At 39.1% G+C, this 23659-nt stretch overlaps 2 protein-coding genes across 3 annotated transcripts; one reads left to right on the top strand and one right to left on the bottom strand.

The window, feature by feature from the left end:
- Nucleotides 1-1570: 1570 nt before the first annotated feature.
- On the top strand, nucleotides 1571-19268 carry LOC117992604 (E3 ubiquitin-protein ligase Arkadia). Of its 2 annotated transcripts, none has more exons than XM_069505742.1 (12): nucleotides 1571-1999; nucleotides 2590-4151; nucleotides 5230-5367; nucleotides 5772-5959; nucleotides 7341-7498; nucleotides 8753-8823; nucleotides 9480-9575; nucleotides 10440-10489; nucleotides 10909-10996; nucleotides 15672-15868; nucleotides 16521-16648; nucleotides 17297-19268. In XM_069505742.1, exons 1-11 carry the CDS (start codon nucleotides 1864-1866, stop codon nucleotides 16642-16644), a joined length of 2808 nt encoding a protein of 935 aa, XP_069361843.1. In that variant the 5' UTR covers nucleotides 1571-1863; the 3' UTR covers nucleotides 16645-16648; nucleotides 17297-19268. The 2 variants fall into 2 exon arrangements, with proteins under 2 accessions (XP_069361843.1, XP_034836224.1); XM_034980333.2 differs by having other exon boundaries at nucleotides 8750-8823.
- LOC117992465 (uncharacterized) lies at nucleotides 17169-23567 on the bottom strand. The gene is made up of 5 exons (XM_034980169.2): nucleotides 23207-23567; nucleotides 22839-22879; nucleotides 21894-22042; nucleotides 21650-21761; nucleotides 17169-17396 (listed from the first exon to the last, which is right to left on the bottom strand). The coding sequence occupies exons 1-5, from the start codon at nucleotides 23435-23437 to the stop codon at nucleotides 17255-17257; spliced, it is 675 nt and encodes a 224-aa protein (XP_034836060.1). The 5' UTR covers nucleotides 23438-23567; the 3' UTR covers nucleotides 17169-17254.
- Between the last annotated feature and the right edge of the window lie 92 nt (nucleotides 23568-23659).

Raw genomic sequence — 23659 nt, 5'->3', positions numbered from 1 at the left:
AGTTCTTGTAAATAATTAACTTGAAACCATAGCTGTCTGATATTCTGTGACAAGTTACATAATATCTAAAATATACCAATTAGCAAGTGAAAATATTTGCTAGTTACAAAGGTACTTTAAAAATGTCTAACCAACCTGCTAAACAGAGTGATGGGATGGCTAGGGAACACAACTTTGTTGGGTACAAATAAATGTCCTCAAAATGTCTACGACAGACCCTTCTGTTGCTGTAAATGTAATCTTTATCTAATTCCGCTACATGACCCCCAATCTTCTTCAGCCACACTTGAAACAAATCAATGTGCTGATTTGGGTTGGGGAAACGGTGCAGTGAGATACCTGGAAATACATAATGAAGTATAGATATTAAACATCAAGCTTATCTAATTATAGTGATCCGACTAATAGCTTATTTCTATTGAGAAAAGTGCTAAAAACATTAAGTCGCTGTTCAAACATCAACATTTTAGGGTTTAGTACCTACATCTCACGTTTGCAATTAAACAAAACTGTGGTGCTAGAGCTAACGCATCTTGTCAAAAAGGCATCCTTGCATCACTGCATCCTTGAAATGATAACTTTCAAGGGCAATCTTCCGATTGAATCAATGGAGTATATGAGGCAGCAAGCAATACTTTCTGATATAAAACAGAACGAATTTACTTACCATCGCCTGCAACAGTTGAACAGCCAGGCACACAACATACTTTTTGAGACATTTTACAAATCTAAACTTCTAAACCACTAAACAAAATCAGATTGCAACAGAGTTCAGGGGGAATGCCAAGTTATCGTTTACACAAGAAACAGTAGTCCAAAAAACAAGCCAAAATAATAAACGTAGGGATCGTCGGAGTCCGAAAGCAAAGCAAAAGTCGTGAAATCTTTAATATCAAATAAAATTACTCCCAAAACTGTAGAACCACCGTAGAATTTCGTTATGAAATGAATTCAAATTTCAAACTTTTCTGACACTTGTCACCCAGTTTTCTTGACCATAGATATGAAAATCTAGAATTTGAAGAACATTTAACTATTATTTTAAAAATAAAGCTTAATTTTAGCAAAATTTATAATAATTGAATATTTCTTTTTTCCAAATAAAAAGAAAGTATGTTTTTAATTTAATTTTTCACAATATTGGAACTTGAGTATTTTTTATTATGTTAACACTGTCATTAAAAATAATTTACATGTTAACACTGGAACATTATTTCTAAATCCAGCTCCTAGATGGCGCTATTAATCTAGTTTAGCAGCAGAGTTCTAAGATAGCATACCATGGAAGCATGTGAAGTGATGAAATTTGAGTTTTGACATTAGCAAATGTCAAAACGTAAATCACCGACCAGAAATAAAATGACGTAAATAATGATACCCACCGTAGATAGAATAATAGAATTTTTGACCACGACCATGGACGTGTCCGCATAATGTTTAACACGTTTTTAAAGTTACCCGTGACTACTATGGTCTATGGTCTTTAATTCATTTTAGCATTAGTGATTATATACCTACTTTTTGCTTTTTAGCATTACATTACTGGTCTGTGGACTCTGGGACCATCTGGGACTGTTATTGGTCTGTGGACAAAATTGCAAAATATGTCGTCGCAATTCTATATTTATTTGATAAATGTTCAATTTTCTTTCAAACACAATATGTTTCTAATGTAAGGTATCTAAAATAAAATATATTTAGTAGAAAAACAAACGTAATATTACAATCGTGCACTATGATGTTACTTTTATCTTAAATGTTGTATTGTAACTTGTATGGCCAATGTATTGTGTTGACAAGTTCAGTAAGTTATTTTTTGACATAATTAAGGACAATCTTTGACTATGATAAAAAAATAATAACATGGAAATGACTGAAGAGGGGTATGACGGCGAGCACTCATTATCTGCATGGGATATGCCCGGACCCTCCTCAATAGCTGCTATCCTTGGTTCTATATACAATAATTCTACTTCCTCTGATAATCCACCAAGAATTGGTAAGTATTATTTAATGATAATTATGTTTTGAGAGCTGTATGCTAATATAGCTCTGAAGCTATAAAGCTCCAGAGCTATATTATATTTCAACATCATAGTGCTTTTGTTAAAGGCAAACAAAGCAACTAAGAAACTTGAAAATATTATAGGAAAAATCTTGTAAAGGTAAACCCTTTTTATTATTACATTTTTAGCCCTTAGCCTTAGTTTGGGCGTGCCTATTTTTGTAAAGTTGTCATTCATTTGGGATCTTTTGAAATCCCAGATATTATGTTGTATAAACAGTGTTTTTATTTATTAAATGGTCAAGGTTTGTTTTAGAACAAACATACTTAATTGCCAGACTCAAGTGCAGCATGTGAACTGACATAGGCATGCAATGTTTAGTTATTTAGTAGTTAAGTTTGATTTTAGAAGCCACTATAAAAACAGATTTGTAAGTGAAGCATGAAAATCAATATAGCTGCTTATTCGGACCCTCAGATTTTAAAAACCACTTGCGACAAGCCCTGGGTTAGCTGTCATTAAAAGCTCTGTAAGAATAACATACCTATTATGTGACTAAGCATTTTTTTTTAAATTGTTGTAGAGGAGATGGAGTGTGATCCATTGTTTGCTGAAAGCGATGATGATGTAGAAGTACTGCCGGTGCCTACAGAGGAAATCAATCAAGGAGAAAGAAATGCTCCAACACCAAAGAATGCAATATCATCCAATTACATAAACTCCACTACACCTACACAACCATTTGAAGTGAATGTAGCACCCCTATCAGCGCACACACCAGTCCCTGAGGAGTACCAGCCTTTGCCCGACAGTTCAAGTTCCATTGAATACTCCATTGGCAGAAGTAATCCTGATGGCACTAATCCTAGCGGAACATTCAACGATGTAAATATACGCTATCAACCTAAACCAGCATACCAGCTTGGCACCTTCTGTTATCGCAATGGAAACAATCCAAGAGAATACATAGTAGGTCCTTACGGTCACATGAACATGAATATGATTGTACTTAGTGAGGAAAGGAATTACTTATCACAGCAGCCAATAAATTACACACTTTCTGCTCACCGACCCCCTCTTCAAGAAACCAATTTTCCAAATGCAGGCTATACATCATTACAGCCGAGTGCAGGTCATTCATTTAGCAACTTTCCAGATGAGTCGAACCAACCTGAAAGTCAGGCACAGAGCTTAGAAAGGCCGAGTCGTAAATTTAATGTATCACCTAGAAGGAAACAATCAAAAGAGAGTCAGGCTAGTCCAAATTTAATAGAACTAAGTTCTGATGAGGAAGACACCCCATCGACACCTAGTAAAAAGCAGTGTGATGTTGCTCGACCTTCCTCAGATATGAACAGAGATGCAAGACAGAGCAATAGTCGCCATTCATGTGGATTAATCAATGCTCCCGATGTAAATGAAAGGGTCGCTGTTAAGACAGAACCGCAAGACCCGTCAGAAGTATCAACACAAACCGTTCAGGACACTGAAAGGGCTGAAGTGCAACCTGAAGAACCAGTTTCAGCTCATAGACAACACCACCAAGTGCTGAATCCCCCTCCAGTTAAAGAACAAACTCAACCTGTCAGCTACCAACCTCGGCCGGGCTGTGCTTGTAAAAAGAACAAACACACATGTTTTTTCCCGAATCCATCAGACAGGTCGAATCCGAATTACTTTAGTTACTATAATGGTGCACATCACCATCATCACCACCATCACCACCGTATCACACCCTGTGCTCACGGTAGTAATGCACCATCTGGATCTTCAAATCCTAGTACTTCAAATATTAAAGTAGAGCCTGTTTCTCAGCCGGTTGTAAAAGTTGAACCTAACTCTCCTAGGCTTTCAGATAATACACAGCAATCTTCTAGTATAGGATCTGTTAAGGTTGAACCGACCGGGCAGGCTCCAATAAAATCTGAGCCTGTGTCCAACACATCAATACAGAGGCCATGGAATAGAACGATTAGTGCTAGTAATAGTACTGTGACTGTAAAGTTAGAGGATTCGGAAAGTCGGCGATGTTGTGATGGCGCCGGAGACAGGAGGATCAAAGATCCATCGCCCCAGCCGGGGACGAGCTCGGCCAGGCATACACAACCTGAACATATCCCTACAACACAAACCAATAACAATCAGGTAACTTGCCTTACATCAGTACTATAAATTACATAAAAGAAATTGTGTTGGTGTACCCAATAGATAGAGATAGCCTTCATTCCAGACAGGCTACTTTTTATCCTGGAAAATAAAAGAATTGCCACAGGATGATTAAAAACCTTAATCCATGCAGACAAAGTTGTGGGCACATCTAATATTATTATAACCACACTGTCATTGCCATTTTATAAAAAAAAATTAACAGGCTTCAAAAAAGAAGGAGGTTCTCAATTTGTTAAATTTTTTAGGGTTCCATACCTCAAAAGGAAAAACGGAACTCTTATAGGATCACTTTGTTTGTCTGTCTGTCTTTCCATCCGTCTGTCTGTCAAGAAACCTACAGGGTACTTCCCGTAGATCTAGAATCATGAAATTTGGCAGGTAGGTAGATCTTGTAGCTGACATTTGAGGAAAAATCTGAAAACCGTGAATATAGGGTTAGATCACACAAAAAAAATTGTGGTCATGAACTAATAATTAGTATTTTCAATTTTCTAAGTAAGATAACTATATCAAGTGGGGTATCATATGAAAGGTCTTCACCTGTGCATTCTAAAACAGATTTTTATTCATTTTTATGTATCATAGTTTTGAATTATCCTGCAAAATGTCGAAAAAATACGACTGTAGTACAGAACCCTCATTGCGCGAGCCTGACTCGCACTTGGCCGGTTTTTTATACATAATCAGTACGGAGTACCTATATTATAAATGTGAAAGTGTGTTTCTTTGTTAAATTATTGGTATGTCCTTCAATCACGTCGCAACAGAGCAACGGATCGACGTGATTTTTTACATGGGTATAGTTAAAGACCTGGAGAGTGACCGGCTACTGACTGATCTATCAACGCACAGCTTAAACTACTGGACGGCTCGGGCTGAAATTTGGCATGCAGATAGCTATTATGACGTAGGCATCCGCTAAGAAAGGATTTTTGAAAATTCAACCCTTAGGGGGTGAAATAGGGGTTTGAAATTTGTGTAGTCCACGCGGACGAAGTCGCGAGCATAAGCTAGTTACTACTAAACTAAGCACAAAAATTGTTATTAACTCCAGGAAAACAAGCCAAACAGGACAGAAGCATTGTCTGGCAGTGGTGGGCATGTGTTGTCGGCACCAGATCTGCAACTGGACTGGGTCTCAGACTCCAGCTCTGATGACGACGTGCAAGTATTGACTGAGGAGCCCAATTCCGTATGTATTTAATATTAGTGATTACCACATATTTAATTCTGGTATTAGTAGTTACTGGTATTTAATACAAGTGTGTTCCACGCGATGGATTTTTATAATTGTGTGAGATTTCCGATTTTCTGGGATAACACTAGTTTATATTCTTCATCAGGATGCAAGTTCTTCTTCTTCGCTCTGGGCTGGTTTCCGCACTTAAACGTTTCTGTCTGTTGTGCGTCAGGATGCAAGTTAACTCTGTACCAAATTTCGTCCGACTCAAGCGGGGACGGGTACTGGACGCACAATAGATGGAAACATTTAACCAGTGTTAAATGTTTCCAAACAATATTGTGTTGTTTGTTTGTGTGGAAACTTGCCCATAATGAAGAAATATGGATAAAGATTAAGATTATATTATTTTCCAGCGGGAAGTAATAGACCTAACCAGTTCCCCGGGGCGTACGGGCCAGTCCCCCGAAGACGGGCCCCCGCAGGCCTCTACGGGTGCCGTGCGCTCTCCGCGGCCTTTGTTTGAGTCCGTGCCGCACCGGGACCCGCCGCTCTATCACACTCCTCCCGTACCGTCGCATCCACACTTGTTGCATCGCACGAGGTAAGTTATATTGGATAGAAGCAGGCGCAAGAGCAGTTAGAGTGGTTATGCACTGCTTCCGATCCTAATCCGTGAAAATACGTTCAAAAGTAGTCATAGAATTATTTGTATGGTAGTTTACGCACTAGATCCGACTTCCATCATCCGATTTCTCTCCGTCAGCCGTGAACAAATATTCGCACCGATGTAGTCGTAGTAATGTTTGTACGATCGCTTTCGCATTACCTCGGATTTTCTGAGCTTGGATCTAGATGAGATTGAATAGAATGAAATAGAAATAGAATGATTTTTTAATTAAATAACCATTCTCAAGTGCTTTTGAATCGATAAAAGGATCTTGCAGCACTATTTCTGAATGCCATTCCTACTTAGAAGAACCAGCAAGAAACTCGGCGGATCCTCTCTTCAAATGTTCAAATTGCAATAATATTATGACATATTATTGTATAAGTAATATCAGTCACGTCATAAAGTCACACAGATTGATTTATTACTAAATAAAATTTGTTTAAAAAATTGACTATCTCCTAGGGGCTGAAAATGAAAAAAGAAATAATGATAATATCGATTAAAAACATTTCATCAACACAACATTGCCTGGAAAGAATAGACCTAACAAAATGCTAATTTCTTATCTACACCCACATAAAACCGGAAATGATATACCAGCATTCTTGATAGTGTATTTAGTTGTAGTATACATCATGATTGATAAACTAGTCGGGCTAACGTCAACTAAACACGTGAGTAAAGCCGGTGTGAGATGTACATGTATGTACATCTCACACCGGCATGAATCATGACGCAATCATTTTATCTTTACTAATAATGTTATTGTGTTAAAAAACAAAAACAACGCGACAATCATCATGATCAACCCATCGCCGGCACGCACGCAGGACATGTAATTTTGACGTTTTTTACCAAAACCAAAAAGGGCTGTGTCAACTGGCAAATACATTAATGTGAGAGCTGTCATTGATAACAAAAGTATGTTCTTTATAGTCGTATCCCTCATTGCTGAAGGTCGTCACTCCTTCCATTAATCACATAATGGCAGGAGTACCCTTGGAATAATAATGCGGTGGGTTCCCAGATCCATCCACATTCAACTCACTAATCGAATAAGATTTCGGATTCATAGGTTCAGGGACAGCTGTTATTATCAGATAATAACCGGGACCGCCGCGCGGCTTAACGTATTCTCCAAAGCACGGAGGACATAAAAATGCCAAATTTGGACCTCCGAAGTCGGTCATCCATCCAGTTACCGAGTTTGGTTAACTGTGCTTAACAATTGCAATAGATTGATATAGGTTGACTCAACTAGGCCACACGTCAAAGGATGTAATCACAGATTATGATTATGTGTTCGACACAGGGTGCGCTGCATGGTGACGTGCCGCGGCTGCTGCTGCCCGTCGCACGGCGCGCACGGCCACGGCCACATGCACGCGCACAGCCACGGCGCGCTGCCGCCGCGCGCGCCCTACGCGCACGCGCCGCACACCACGCACAACCCGCCGCCCGCCGCGCACCGTGAGTACACGCCCTTAAGCTTAGTTCGGACTACATTATAGTGCCCGGCAAAAAACATGGACCTGAAGTAGCGTAGTGGAAGAAAATTGACGAATCCGGGAAGCGAAATAGCACATATTTACCAATCGCGTGCACTCGCGCCGACTGATCAAGCAATCCCGTACATCCGCCATTCGCTAGCTAGCCAATCGCGTCAATGCTCAAGTTGTTTATCGGGTCCTGTACTATAATCAATATATATTTGAAAATGTATTGTAGGTCCATAAAAATATATTTTAAAAAAGTGACTGTCATAATGTAAATACTAGAAATAAAAATAAACTTGTAATGCCCGCCTCTAGGCTTAATAGAGTTAGCAATTCATTTGTTCGTAATTCTATACGTTTTTATAAGCTTCCAGAAGACATATTGGAAACTAGCTTATGCTCGCAACTTCGTCCGCGTGGACTACACAAATTTCAAACCCCTATTTAAGCCCCTTTAGGAATTTTCAAAAAATCCTTTCTTAGCGGATGCCTACGTCATAATAGCTATCTGCATGCCAAATTTCAGCCAGATCCGTCTAGTAGTTTGAGCTATGCGTTGGTAGATCAGTCAGTCAGTCAGTCACCTTTTCTTTTTATATATTTAGATGTCTCTCAACAAGTTCAAAGTTTTCATAAAACATAAACTTCTCAACAAGTTCAAAGTTTTCATAAAACGTAAACTTATTGAAAAATCCTATTAATTAATAAGTATTAGAACTAACACAAAGCTGTTAAGCAACTCATTCCCAAGCTTTCCTACCATTCAAATAATCCTTTACAATGTAAGTAATGTAAGTGATTTTGTAAAGTGGTGATAATAAAAAGAATACTCGGCTGAGTTTGTTGTGCTCTCTTCTCCGACCTGGGCGCGTTTGGAACCCTCGTAGCTTTACTTTTAAGTACGTATTAATTATCACCACTATATCATCTTACAAATTAAAATTTTGACCATCAGTAAGCGTAAAATTTTACCTATTCTGAATAAATAATTTCAGTTTGTTGCGATGATTTCTAGCTCGGAAATGAAATATTTCATTTCCGAGCTAGAAATCATGTAAAATGCATGTAAAATTTTACCTATTCTGAATAAATAATTTGAGTTTGTTGCGATGATTTCTAGCTCGGAAATGAAATATTTCATTTCATTATTATGTGGTTCATAATTATGTAAAAGAGCGAAGCTCGACTCGCCCTTGGCCGGTTTTTAACAGAATGATTGTGTCAGTAGGAGAGCCCCTGAGCCGCGCGCCGCCCTACCTCGTGCACGAGCGGCTGTGGCAGCGACAACAACACATGCTTGTAAGTACCGAAGATATTGTAAAATTCCAGGTAGGCAAAGCTCAGTTGTATGTTTAAAAATGAAGACAATTTCGTTCACTCATATGTGTGACACATGGACGTAGCAACACAGACTACAGTACGCGGCAGAAAATAATGTACATCTACTTTCAGAAGGAGACAGCGTATTTGTAGAGCATTGTCTCTGTCGTTGAAACCGACGAAACGTCATATAGGTATGATGAGTGACAGAGACAATGCTCTACAAAGCCGACATTTCATTCTAAAGGCCGATGTACATAAATTTCTTGCGCGTACTGTTCATAGATATTGTCGCGAGTTTTAAGCATCGTTTGACATTTATCAAGCGTACTTCAAAAAAATGATGGCCCGTTACCAGGGTTATTACATCCAAACTTAAGTTTTGGCATCCTTATGTAGTCGACTTCCAATGTACTCGCATGAAACGTTTTTGCTCAACATTATACGAACCGCTACGGTGGTTACGCACTCATCTGACCCGAGTCCGTGAAAATACGTTTCGAAGTAATCATAAAACTATTTGTTTGGTAGTTTATGACATATGACGTAGATATTTTTAATATCCATATTTTCACCGATTCGGATCGGTCTCACTTCTAAAAAGTAACATAATAAAATATGTTATTGTTTGTTAGGAGGTGCAGCGCCGTAACATGATGGGCGATATGACGCCGGCCCTAACACACTTTCCGCCTCACATACCGGCCAGACCCGCACCAGTTATGCTTGCAGTGAGTATTTTTTTTAAGGCCAAGAAGCCAACTAATAATACAGTTGGGTTGTAGAAGTGTCAAATACTCCTAAAGTTTTGTATTATGTCATAAACAATTGTTAAAAAAAATGTATTTATTAAAAAACCGATGTTCAAAAAAAGAACTGGTCACTCTTAAAAGAGCTTATTTTGCTAAGTTTTTCTATTTTTGTTTTGCTTTGTTTTTGTTAACAACACAGACACTAATATTTAGTGTCTGTGCTGTTGACTGTTAAAGAGTTCCCTCGTTAGGAGCCAACCCTGTGGGCAGTAGCCATGTCATGGTGCAACTTAGAAAAGGCTTTTACAATTAAATCTGTATACAACATTTAGTGTCTGTGCTGAAGACCGTTAAAGAGTTCCCTCGTTTTAGGAGCCAACCCTGCGGGCAGTAGCCATGTCATGGTGCAACTTAGAAAGCCTTTTACAATTAAATCTATGTACAACATTTAGTGTCCGTGCTGTTAACCGTTAAAGAGTTCCCTCGTAAGGAGCCAATCCTGAGAGCAGTAGCCATGTCATGGTGAAACTTAGATAGGGCTTTCATAATTAAATGCTTATACAGCATTTCGTGTCTGTGCTATTAACCATTGAGGAGTTCCCTCGTTAGAAGCCAACCCTAAGGGCAGAAGCCATGTCATGGTAAAACTTAGAAAGGGCTTTTATAATTTAATGCTTATATAGCATTTCGTGTCTCTGCTATTAACCGTTGAGCAGTTCCCTCGTTAGGAGCTAACCCTGAGAGCAGGAGCCTCGTCATGGCTGGGGCAGCATTTGGAAAAATTTGGAAAATGCTTGAAGATGAAGGTGTTTGTTGTCAAATCTGATTTTATTTTTGTTTCAGTTCCCCGATGAACACATAGATCGGGATCTATTGCCGCCACCCATAATGCTGTAAGTTTAAATAATATTCATGATTTACCTCTATTCTTTTATTCTTGTCCTTATGTTTAGTTTTTCAATTTCTTTTTTTCAGTGGCCGAGGTTGACTCGTACAGGTTTTTTAGGCTTCCATATCCAAAGAGTGCCAACGGGTTCCTATTACTAAGCCTCCGCTGTCCATTCGTGTGTCTGTCTGTCTGTCTGTCAGCGGGCTGTATCTCGTGAACCGTAATAGGTAGAGACTTGAAATTTTGTGTATATTTCTATTGCCATTATAACAAATAAGAAACATTTAAAATGGCCGCCATGCACATAAAAGTGTTATATCTTGTACGATGGCACGGAACCCTTCGTGTGCGAGTCCGAGTCGCACTTGTCCGGTTTTTTACATCTTGTTTAGCAAGTGTTGACGTGATTCTGTTTGTCCGCAGCGACGGTCAACACATCCACCACCACATGCACCACTACCTGCAGATGCAGCCGCCGCATCTGCACATCTCCATACAACCCTCGGTCATGGTGAGAATATTTACCTATTTCATTATAACTACCCGATGTACGCGACTTAGCGTAGGATTTTAAAAATCCCGGGGGAACTCTGTTGGTGGATCCATATGCTTGCCAATGCTTGGGAGCGCTTGCCGTTCGCTCCGAGTGGCAGGCAAACCAAACACGGTGTTTGTCGATGCTTGCTGTATGTTGTTTGTCACAAGCGTCTAGCGGCACCATATTATGATTTTTCGGGGTGAAAAGTAGCATATGTCCAGTCGGTTAAATGGATGGGCCTTTAAGAAGTGGGAACTAACTCTGTACCTATCATCAAAATCATTCAACTGCACCAGGACAACCCTCCACCTCCCATGGCCCCACCAACCTCTCGGTTATATGGGCCGAATCGCGGGAGGGCGCCCGTTCGGTACTTGCTCTTGGCATTTTCCCGGGGCGCCTTCTTGACTCCCTACAAATTATTTTGTCTCTTCCTTGTCCCTTATGCTCACTCTCTGCTGCTCCTAAGTGGTGCCGGCCTGCACCAGGGCAGTCGACAACACGAAAAATCGTGTAGGTATATGTTGCAAGTGCTCGACCGCCTGCACGATCCCTCGGAGCCGCCGCAACTACTCGAGCAATCTTGTGTCGAACAGGAAGATCGTAGTTCGCTTACAGTCGAAGGTTGAAGCAGTCGTGACATGCTCTCTGCGAGGAGGTAATGTCGCAGAAGGAGTCGGCGGAGCGCATGAGAGAAGATGATTTCAGCTCTCATGCCATCCGTCGTAGGAGGGTCGGACGTAGGCGAGTCGCCCACGACCACCGTCCGTCTACCCCCGTGAAAAGAACTTTCGGGCAATAGACACGGGGATCTATCGTCCGGAACCAGGAGGACCAGTCCTCGAGTCGGGAGGCGCACCTTCGTGTTCCTGGTGCGCCTCAAACCGTGTGTAGGACCTTTTTGGTCCCTTGAGGTGGGTTCCAGGTACCGCTGGCTGGGTTGCGCGAACCTGATTGGCCCCGTAGCCCAGCCACCAGGCGATGCGTGGAACATCGTGGTGTTTTAGTCGGTAAGAGTCCGACATAACCTCCGTGCCTCCCCGTATGCGGTGGTATCCATGAGGATTTCCCCACAGAAAAAAAGTCATGACATGCTGCTTCAAGGCCATGAATGGTTAATAAAAGCACATTTTATTAGATTAGATTGGTTGCCGCGATGAGATATTGTAATGTGTACACGAAATTAGCGGAACATACGATTTGATTTAATAATATAATCCCTCTTTATCTGATCCTTATTCCTTATACGAGAATTATTATAAAAGACTTTATCTTTAGGGAATTAGCGTGTTTGCGTTTTAGTAGATAATACTAACTAATGCCCTTGACTTGGTCCGCGTGACTAACTAGATATTTTGAGCGTATCTTGATGCCAGAATGGTATAAATCCAGCATAAGTTTGATGGTGACATTTTCAGTGATTTTTGGAAATTTTTAACCAACTTCAAAAAAGGAGGAGGACACGTAACAAAAGTCGCTATTTAAAAAAAGCGATTCGACTTCTTGTTTCTAATTCGAGCCTTCACTGAATTGAATTCAATTGATTCAAGTCAAGAGTGAATAGGCATTCTTTAGGCAAGCGCGCTCCATCTTAGGCTACATCATAACTTGCCAACAAGTCTAATTGCAGCCAAGCGACTCTATATATTTAAAAAAAAAAACATTTTTTGCAGAATGAGCCATTATCAAATATTCGTATTAGTAGGTATAGTAATAGGTTTTTATTACATGTTTCAAAACATAGCATTGAAATAAATACCGGCTTGATGGTTGGTCTGGCAAACGGCGGCTTTCGGGATCTATCTATAATCTGGGGATTATGAATGATTGATACATTGTTTGGCGATAAGTGGCGATAAAATATGGTGGGTTACCTAAACTTTAATCTGTGTCTAACAGATTTACGCTGTAGGCTTGTGAATGTAATTTTATAATCCTTTAGAGGGCGCCCAACGTCTTCATTATAAAAATTTGCTAATTTGAATGTTTGCTGTATTCTGAGGTTTTGTGCATTTTGCATGTACCTACATACACTTATCTTAAAATAATAATTATAAGGAAAGAAAGGTTTAGACGTTCTAATATCATGTTTTAGGGTTCGGTACTTTAGAAGGAAAAAAGGAACCCTCATACTTTGTTGTCTGTCCGTCGTGTCTGTCAAGAAAACCTAGTAGGGGTTCCCGTAGGCTATTCCCGACCTAGAATCATGAAATTTGGTAGGAAGGTAGGTCTTGTAGCACAAGTAGTGGAATAAATCCGAAACCCGTGAATTTATGGTTACATCACTAAAAAAAAGTTAAAAGCGTACATGAACAAATAATTAGAATTTTCAACCTGAACCTCAAAGTTCTAAATTCGTAGATTATAACTATCTACGAATTTAGAATTACTATACTACTATATTATATAGACTTAATTAAACCCCTTTTAATTGGATTAACATTTATATTTGGAAAGCTATTATGGCTTAAAAATAAAAACCAGGTTATAAATTTAAAAAAATCTCGTCCACTGCTTTAAAATATTTACGACATACTAAGCATAATTCTACGTATATATGCTAATACGACAATTAGCAAATAGTATTATGCTTTAATCTGAGACCCTTAAATTCCCTTGATAAGTTATCATTTGCAAGCTATTCATCATTTTTCAATCGTTTAGAGATTAGCACTCGTTGTCGTTCCTGTAAATTAGTTAGTTCTTTTCTTTCCTTTACTGCGTACGATTTGTAAAATGCTATGTGCAAGACCATACCAGTTGCACGTTGCTATTTATGTTTTGAAAACTAAAAATAAAATTTAGAATAGCGTAAATAGAAAATGTTTAAATATTTACGAGTAATTTGCGTATGAGTCACTGAGTTCGCGTGCAACTATTGTGCATGTAAAGTATTTAGTACCTATTTAAAATTAGAAGATGAATCAAGGTTTAACTTTGGTAAGCATGATTTAAGGTTTTTATCCCATCCCAAGTATTTAGGCTCATCTGTTTGGCCGATTTTGACGTTTGGTACAGAAATAGCTTGCATCCCGGGGAAGGACGCTCGAATTCTATCAACGTTGGTGAGATGTATAATTTTCATTCATCACACATGATAGGTGAAATTGACGACGTAGAACATAATATTATTACCGCCATGCACGGTTTAGCAACCTTGAAAAATTACTGGACACGATCAAAATTTGAAGAGGATCAAGAGGATTTGCCATATTGAAATTAAATTTTATCACCGGCGCTTTGTAAATTTTCTGAAATAATTAGAGGTGTTATTCCTATAAAAATACGCTACACACCTACCCACGTTGCTCTCTAACGCCGGGTACTCATTAGCGAGCTATAACCGTACCTAACCGTTGCATGTTACTGTTACCAAAAACCATAGTGTGTGCGTACATACGATAGCCGAGTACATATTTTTGTAACGGTAACCGTTGTCTATCTCGGATCAAACATCAGCAACAAAGATGGGTGTGAAGCAGAAGTCCGGCGTCCGGCATTTCCTGGACGGAACATTAGACCAACGTTTCCATTTTAAACACATTGAAAATCAAGATGTGACTATCCAACATCTGTCTGCGGCGGATGCTCAACTACTTCAGTCACATTGCCAGAAAAAACGCGAGTAGCATAGAGAAACTGTTGATCACTGGCAAGATCGGAGGAAAGAGACCCCGCGGACGAAGCCTGAGACGTTGGTTCGACCAGATACACACCCTTCTGCAATGCCTTCCTTACGGCCTCCGACTGGGAAAAAGGGCGCAACATCGTGTAGAAGGTGTTTACATATCTCGAGGGAGCCACGATCCTCAAAATTGAGGGAACGACGCGAGAAGAAGAACCGTTGCATGTTACTGTAACCAAAATCATAGTAAGTACGTGATGGTTTGCGACTTGCGATCCTGTCGCGAGCGCAATGCGAGCGGTTTGCAGCGAGTCGACGACTGTCGGTTTTTACAGATACAGCCTCGCAGTGAGTACGTATTTAAAAGGGGAGTATAGGCAGTGGCGTGCACAGGATTTTAAGCCAGAGTATGCATTTGGGTATGTACTTATTTTCCGGCAGGTTTTAATGAAAATAAGCATTGATTTATTACAACGAGGGTAAGCAGTGCGTTTATGCCTCTATCAGCTGCACGCCACCGAGTATAGGCTGCCCCTGTATCTATTCGGTTGCAGTTCCAGTTCGCTTAATGAGTACCCGGCTTAAAAAATACGCGTCAAATTGAGAACCTCTTCCTGGAAGTCTGCTAACAAAGAGAACACACAGATATTTGTTATGGAAACATCAGTCCTCGTAGAATATCGTCAGTCACATCAATACAGCAGCGAGACGTCGGGCGAGTTTCCATCCTTATCGTCGACATTCCGTCTACACGCACGAAACTTTTGGCGTCATCATTCCTCTTACGCATGGCTAAGGTTTGGAATACTCTTCCGCGACCTGTGTTTCCTACCGTTAATTACAATCCGGGTATCTTTAAAACAAGAGTGAATAGGTATCTTCTAGGTGAATGCGTCCCATCTTAGGCTACATCAACTCTTTCCATCAAGTTTGATTGTGATCAAGCGTTTGCCTATAATGAATATTAAAATCAATTGTGGCGATGGAGGCCTTATTGCTTATCGTGTCGTCTCCCCTCGGCAGGGCTCGGGCGCGCTGGCGACGCAGATGGCGGCACTGGTGCGCGTGGCGGAGGCAGAGCGGCGCAGCGCGCGCGGCGCGTCGCGCGCCGTCATCGAGCGAAACACGTACCGCCACGCGTACGCGCGCCCCGCGCCGCACCACCAGGACGAAAAGTGCACCATCTGCCTCTCTATCTTCGAGGTCGACTCCGACTGCAGGTACTAACGACTGTCACACCGGTTTACACTATATTCACTTTTATAATAACTATCTACAGGGCTCACAATTAAAACAGATAGAAGGACAAGGTGTGTTACTACCTTTATCTTTTTAATATTATAAAAAGGTAAAATTTGTAAGTTTGTTTGTAGGCAGTAATCTCTGGAACTACTGAATTGATTTGAAATTTTTCTCACGAGTCGAAAGCTACATTATTCCTGAGTGACATGGGCTATATTGTATTCTCAAAAAAATTAGAGATCCTACGAAAATTGTAATAAGCTACCCCCGCAAACCCGCAAAGCCGGGGCGGGCTCGTTATTCATAAAAGCCTTAAAATGGCTCGAGTTGAGGCGATGCCGATCCGTTTCCGAGTTGATAATACGTGTGCGGCAATCTTTTTAAAAATTGCCACATTATAATGTAATTTGTGATTTATAATGGATGAGGGGAAAGAACTGAAAACATTTCCGATTCCATACAATTACACAAGGTTTAGAAAAGTTACACGAGACTGTGTAGAGTATCAAGTGTAATTTCATAACTTACACAAAGTATTAGCGCCTGCGCAAGGCAAACCCTTTCAATCCCATCTATCGGCATTTGATAAAATGAACAATGTTATTACATAAGCCTCTTCCCTGTCTGCAGACGACTGCCGTGCATGCATCTGTTCCACATGGAGTGCGTGGACCAGTGGCTCAGCACCAACAAGCACTGCCCCATCTGCCGTGTAGACATCGAGACGCACCTCAACAAGGACGCTACCTTCTGAACAAGTATGTACCTTATACGTTACATCACAGGTCGAGATGGCAATCGGGGAGGAAACACCCCGCACACCCGCACAGCCCTCGCGCTAACTCGGTGCGGGCGAGCTCGGATGACGTGCGGGGCATCCCTCCGCCTCATACCCCAATTACCATCTCAACTTGTCGCGGACTATAGATGTCTATTCCACATGGAGCGTGTTGACCAGTCGCTCAGCACATTTGATCACTACCCCAGTTCTCGGCTAGTGTCTGAATACCTAATATTTGACTGATGTCACTCACTCTAGTTCACTGTCTCCACAACACAACGCAGTTTTAAAATTGCTGATTACCGGTACCGCCGCCGAAAGTATCCAAAGTTAAAGTATCGTGTGTACTTTGGCCCTTACCTCCCAACCATTTGTTAAACTACAAATGATGACAACATTAATAAAGGATTTCCCACATCTCGGGAAATATGAGGAATCGAGATAAGTTTTTAACCTTACTAAAGAAACATCTGGATTTTTTTAAAATAAAAATGATCTAGCTCATAAATGAATGAACATCTTTTTATTAATTACGCGTGCTATATACAATAATTTATTATCTAAAGTTTAAACCGTCAAATTTCTATTTTATAACAGTTTGCTTAACATCATCTGTCGCTTTCAGTTTCTCCTCGAGATGCGGCGCATTGAGAATGGCCTGCTGTTGTAGCTCCAAGCTCTCTTGTTGTAGCTCGTGTGTTAATTGCTTCTGAGCGTTGCACGCCCTGAAAAACGAGTTTTACTTGTATGGATAGATAAACTCCTTATTGCACACAGATAAACAACATAAAAGAGAGACTACAGAAAGGTGCAAAGGCTTATTGCTAAAGCAATCTCTTACAGTCAACATGGATGTTTGAGTATTTAAGAATGTAATATTATGTGGACGTAAATATAGACCGCGCGATAGGAGCTGACATAAAAATAGTACAATGTTTATAAATAAAACATGTAGGCCCTTCATTGTCAACTCGTCTGAGACTCGATTTATAAGCAACTGAATTTCAATTTCGCGTATGCGACTTGTTCTCGACCAATGCTCGTACACGCGTCGACCTAAATAATCGTGATTTTCCTATCGTCTAGTATGTCGGACTCATTATTTTGTTCATTCGCCGTTTGACGTTATTCGTATGACACTTGAGTCGCATGCGACTAGCATACCGAGTCGCGCGGAACTGGTATCCAACGCGTTGCAGCGAGAGCTCGTCGCGTCGACTGGTGTACGACCACTACCGAAAATACCGGAAACTTCCCAGCGATGCGTGTGACCGTATCATAATACTCGAATCGCAAGCAAATCGACCCGTGGACGAAGGGCCTTATTTTAAACTAATTTAATATATTATTTATACTTTTTATTCTTGGGTTTGCTCGAGTGATATTTGAGTTAAGTAAATCTCTTGGTCTTAGTGGATAAAGTTAAAACAGGATTAGATAACATCCACTACAGACGAATCTAGTCGCATTGAGAGTTCCATGGTTTTATTCGAATTGAAATCTATTCAATTCGCCGCGACTATTGACGCAGTTCCTTAGTAAATAAATGGAGGCAATTTAATGCGCTTCGTTCCGGATATCCAACGGACAATTTAGTCTTATTATTATATTATCGATTGTAAAAGGATCTCAATCGCTTAGGTTTTATGTGTTACTCGCACAAAAAATTAAATCAGACTAAATTATTTGTAAAAGTACAACAATTCTAGAGGCAGAGCAATAAACGTATCCTGTTATTTATTTATATTTCGATGGATGGTAGGAACATTTTTAAATAATAATCCTCACGCGCCATTTTAACTCTATGGATCAACTGTCATGTTCACATTAAAAAAAGGATTAAAATCGTACTTTTAACATGAAATTTGACACAAAAAGTTAAAATGGCGCGTGAGGAGTTAAATTTTACGAGTTACAATATCATTGCGTCGGTACATTTGACAGGCTGCGTGAGTGCAGTGGATGATACCGCCTATAAATGCATAGAAAGCAAGCTGCGTGGATGGTTGTCTTAGTGATTGATGTAAGTGGGTAGGTAAGCCGGTATGATTCAGGGTCTATGATAAACTAGCATACTCCTACCGTTCTAAGGTCTCTGTATGAATCATTATTACATTTACTGTGAAACTAATATCGATGCAAATCTTAGTGACTAATTGCCCCGCCCCACCCTCGCTTTATTCTGGTGGAATTTCTGAAAATCCTTAGTGAGGGTAGAGAAAATTTACATACAAGATCTCAAGTTTCTAAATCCAACAGTTTAGCTGTATGTTGATATGTCAGACAATCTGTTTATATATTAAGTACTTATAGATTAATGTATTCGAACTTAATAGCATAAATAATTTTAATTGTAAAAGTTGTGTGTATGTGTATGTCAGCTCTTATCACCCAAACTGTACATAATGAAATATGTTATAAATATTGTAAGTAAGAACTAAATCAATTTTGGTTAGACTTAAAAAATTGCAAGATTTGTAATGCAAAAATTGTTTCAAAATTCAAAATGAAATTGCAGTATATCTTTTTAAACTGTGTCTAATATGCAATCTATGTACATAATCCTAAATGTAACATAAATAAATATATTATCTCTATATTTGTTATATTTATCACTACAAAGTTAAAGGTAAAGTGAGTTTTGTTGTTTAATTGTAAGTCTAGATGCAGAGAGGGAATGTTGTTATTATTTAGGGCTCTTGTGCACTGGTCTGATCGGTATTTGAGAAAATGTGGTCTAAAATGTCAATAATTTCTATCTAAATTTGACAACTAAAATGGAATACTGTAACCACCTTTGACTGGCTAAAAACTCTCCCTTTTGGCCTAAATGCACAGTTGCTAATACCATAATCAGCCAATCACGATAATCACAACTTTCATGTTAGCCCGCTGACCAGAAGCTGACGTGAAAGACAATCGAATTCAGGCAAGTGTACGACTGGCCCTAGAAGCCACAGTTTATTACAGAAGTAGGAGTGATTAAGAAGTGACGCCGACCAAAGTCTCCTTTAAATTCGTGCCAATAAAAAAAACATCGAAAATAGTAGCAGTAGTGATCGCTTAATAGCGATCACCACAAAGTGTTTTCACTGGCTCACCACTACACGCACCTTGAGCGCAGGCGCCACGTCCAATCCACACCGCGTCTGATTTCAGACTGCCGGACTGACGACACCCATCACCATAGACCCGTATCGTGAGACAATGCGCTGTATCTATTGTATAGACACAAAGTACAAACACTACAGTGGCGTTAATCATTCCCTCCTCCCTTCATTGAATCAAATGAACCTATAGAATGACCAAATGTGACAATTCCATATTAATATGTCTTGGAACTTTCATCAAAATTCAATCTAGTGAGCAGAACATAGAGATTATTATTTCCCTCTTACTTACACCTATGCCTTTATTGTAGGTATAAAGGTGTATGAGTGAGACAGAATCACTCACGTCGCTTCGTTTCGTTTCTTTATTGGCGCAAATTATACAGACACATTAAAAGTTTATAGAGAATGTTTTGCCCCTTCTGGATAAACTGTGCATAGAATTGAAAAGGTTTGCTTCTTGTTGATTATTTGATGACTCAAGGTTGTATGTTGTGTCACTGATATTCTTGATTTTTTATTTAAATAGGTAAAATAATAAGTTTACGCATGATTGTTTTTCAAAACATTTTGTGGTCCATGTTTATGTTTAATATAGAAAGGGCACTAATATCATGAGACAAATTGACCAAAAATTAGTTTAAAATTTTAAGGGTAACAAGAACCAATCTTATTTTTTGGATTAAAACATTTTTACATTTAATGGATTTTTTAAAAAGTATGTGTATGGAAAAGCAAAAAAATATTTTATTATTTTATTATGTAAGTATATAAAAAGTTTCATATTAAGTATGTCTAAAAATGTACTCATTGATTTATACATGGTGTTATTTTGAGTATGTTCAGTAAACTGAAACTATTCATTCATTAATAGATATCCTATCTTGAATAATTTCAGTTTTCCCCAGAAGAAAAAACACTGTATACTACTTGATCATGTAAGTTTTTAATACTTTAAACTTAAGCATTGTGATATGAAATCGGTTTTTCAAACCATCCTGTTGTGGTCATTAATTGCTTCAGAACTGATAAAAAATGTACTTCAAAATATCACTCTGATTCTAGATTTACTTATTGAAAAATTATATTTAAGTTTTAAAGTGAATCTTTGTTATTTTAATTTTGCAGTTATGATTAATTTATAAGAGATTCATGGAAAAGATTTAATACTAGATGTAAAAATATATATCGCAACTTATTAAAACCTTTCATATAAAAGTTGTTTTGTTTTATTTACCACCAAGTGATTTACAATTCTGGTACGATGCTGCTTTGATAAAGGCAGGGGCTTAATATAACTGCCATACTCCTGCCAAGTATGCCAACTACCATCTAACAGCGATCACGCACTCATCCGATCCGAATCCGTAAAAATACGGATATAAAAAATATCTACCACATAATATCGTCATAAGGCTACCATACAAATAGTTCGTAAAACAAAAAGGAACATATTTTCACGGACTCGAATCGGATGAGTGCGTGATCGCTCTAGGACTGCATTATCATCACTTAAGTGATGACGGGATCATGATTCATGGGTCCACTTGTCGTCCATACTAATATTATTGATGATTAAACAAACTTACCTAAGTGAAGTTCTATCATAGATTTTGATGTACAAAGTTAGCTTATATCCTGGGAAAAGACATAGGCTATTTTTATCCTAGAAAATCAGAGTTCCTTCGAGATTCTTAAAAGCCTATTCACTGATTTGTATGACATTTGGTACAGAGGTAGCTTGCATCCTGGAAATTGACATAGGCAACTTTTTATCCCTGGAAGTCAAAGAATTCCCACAGAATTTTTAAGAAACCTAAATCCACAAAGACAAAATCAGGCATCTAGTAAAATATAAAATAAAAAACCTGCATGCATGGTCAATTCTTTCACATATGGCATCAGAGGCTGCTATGTTTCCAGACAGATATGATATTTCAGCTGCTGTGGTGGCTAACTTTTCAGCATAATCCATGTAACCTGTAATTTAATCTTTGTTTATTTTTATTAACTTCAAGAGTTACATGTGGAAAACCACAAGGTTTTAGGAGACTATCAAAGTTATTTTTTTTTCACTTTACTTTTAGATGAAATTTTTTAATAACCACTTACTAAAAAGTGTCCTTAAATTGTGGTTAAGGTCACACAGAGAACCTCGGACTGCTACTAACTGGTCCCAGTGGTGTGGGGGAGTGCCATTGTCTCCCCACTCAAGTGCTTGCTTAACCAGGCATATTTCTTTAGCCAAGGCTTCCCTTAACCTGGTTTTTTAATGAAAATGAGTAAAAATTATAGCTAACTTAACCCATAAGTACCTATGTCAAGACTGTACAATTTATGTCATGTATGGAGTGGTATTAGGATACCAAGAATTCTAGGTACATTTTTATTCTTAACAGTCAGACTTTCAAAACTCATTTCTTTGTGCAATAAATAAGCAAGCTTTTCAACAATACAACTCTTTATATATTGTGTTGTGCTGCTGCACAGTAAGAGAGAAAAGCCTAAAAACATTATTTGTAGTGAGCAAGTAAATAATTATGAATTCATGGTAAAAGCTATGGATTTTAAATGCTTTTTTAATTAATTATGTTATAATTAACTAGCCCGCAACTTCGAGTTGATATAGGTTTTTTAAAAATCCCATGGTCACTATCCTTCTTTTGAAGTCGGTTAAGTAGCCAGCTGTGTTCATTCTGGACATATAGAAAGCTATCTCCATTTCAAAACTGCCAAATCTATCCACTCTTTGTGTGAAGAAGTAACAAACGTCAAAATTTCACATATATTATAATATTACTTACTAGCTGATGCCCTTCATTCGGGTGGAAGATTTTTAAAATCCCGTGGGAAGTCTTTGATTTTTCGGTATAAAAAGTAGCCTATGGCACTCTCAAAGTCTTACCTATATAGGTACATGCAAAAAAATCACGTCAATCCGTTGCGACGTGATTGAATGACAAACCAACAAATGAACACACTTTCGCAATATATAAGTCTATGCTTTAGCATTTATAATATGGGAAGTGATTAGGATTGTTATTTGTTATTGTTTACCTTTCGCTAGTGTCTTGGACAGCAACTAATGTTACAGTAAGGCCTCCTACGCACTGGCGACCATAGACGCGGCCAGGCCGCCGCGGCTATGGTCGCCGGTGCGTAGGCAAGCGCGACATGTGGACGGCCGAAAAATTTGCAGTCGACTTCCAAGGATGTGTCAAGATGGACGTGCAGAAGATAATCACGCTAACTGTGCTTGTGTATTTACTACGAAATCAAATTGGACGCCGCGGCCAACGGTGGCCGCTGGTCGCTGGCCGCTAAGTGCGTAGGGGCTATAGCGATTGCCATATAAAGTCCAGAATTCACTGGCCGCCGCGGCCAGGTCGCGGCGACCATGGTCGCCAGTGCGTAGGAGGCCTAAGAAGTTGGGTGGCCGCATTTACACTCACGGTTGTAGCTTGTCGGATTAAGAAATCATGTTCTAAACTATCTGGATCCCACGTTAAACCAATTTTGTGTGTATTTTCTTCGCAAGAAACAGCGGTTAATAATCCCAATGTAACAGGTGCAATATTTCGTATTTTTACAACGATTTCTCTGCTGTTTAAGCGACAAGCGTTTCTAAAAATACGAAATAATTTATTTCTGAACATCTCGGCTTGCCGTGTGCGGAATATAAATTAATATCTGATCAGTAAATCCATGATAAATTTTATAACCTCTTTTTGATTTTATTTTATGAAAACAAGAACAAGAAATTAGAAAAGTCAATGTCATTGTCAAAATCCCACTTATGTATATCAGAAACGGGTAACATTGGTACACTTCTCGCATTTCCAAAACCTGCATATCAATCAGCAGAAAAAATCTTAAAA

The sequence above is a fragment of the Maniola hyperantus genome, chromosome 21 (genome assembly GCF_902806685.2).
Source record: "Maniola hyperantus chromosome 21, iAphHyp1.2, whole genome shotgun sequence".
NCBI lineage: Eukaryota > Metazoa > Arthropoda > Insecta > Lepidoptera > Nymphalidae > Maniola > Maniola hyperantus.
This window is presented reverse-complemented; position numbering and strand designations above follow the sequence as displayed.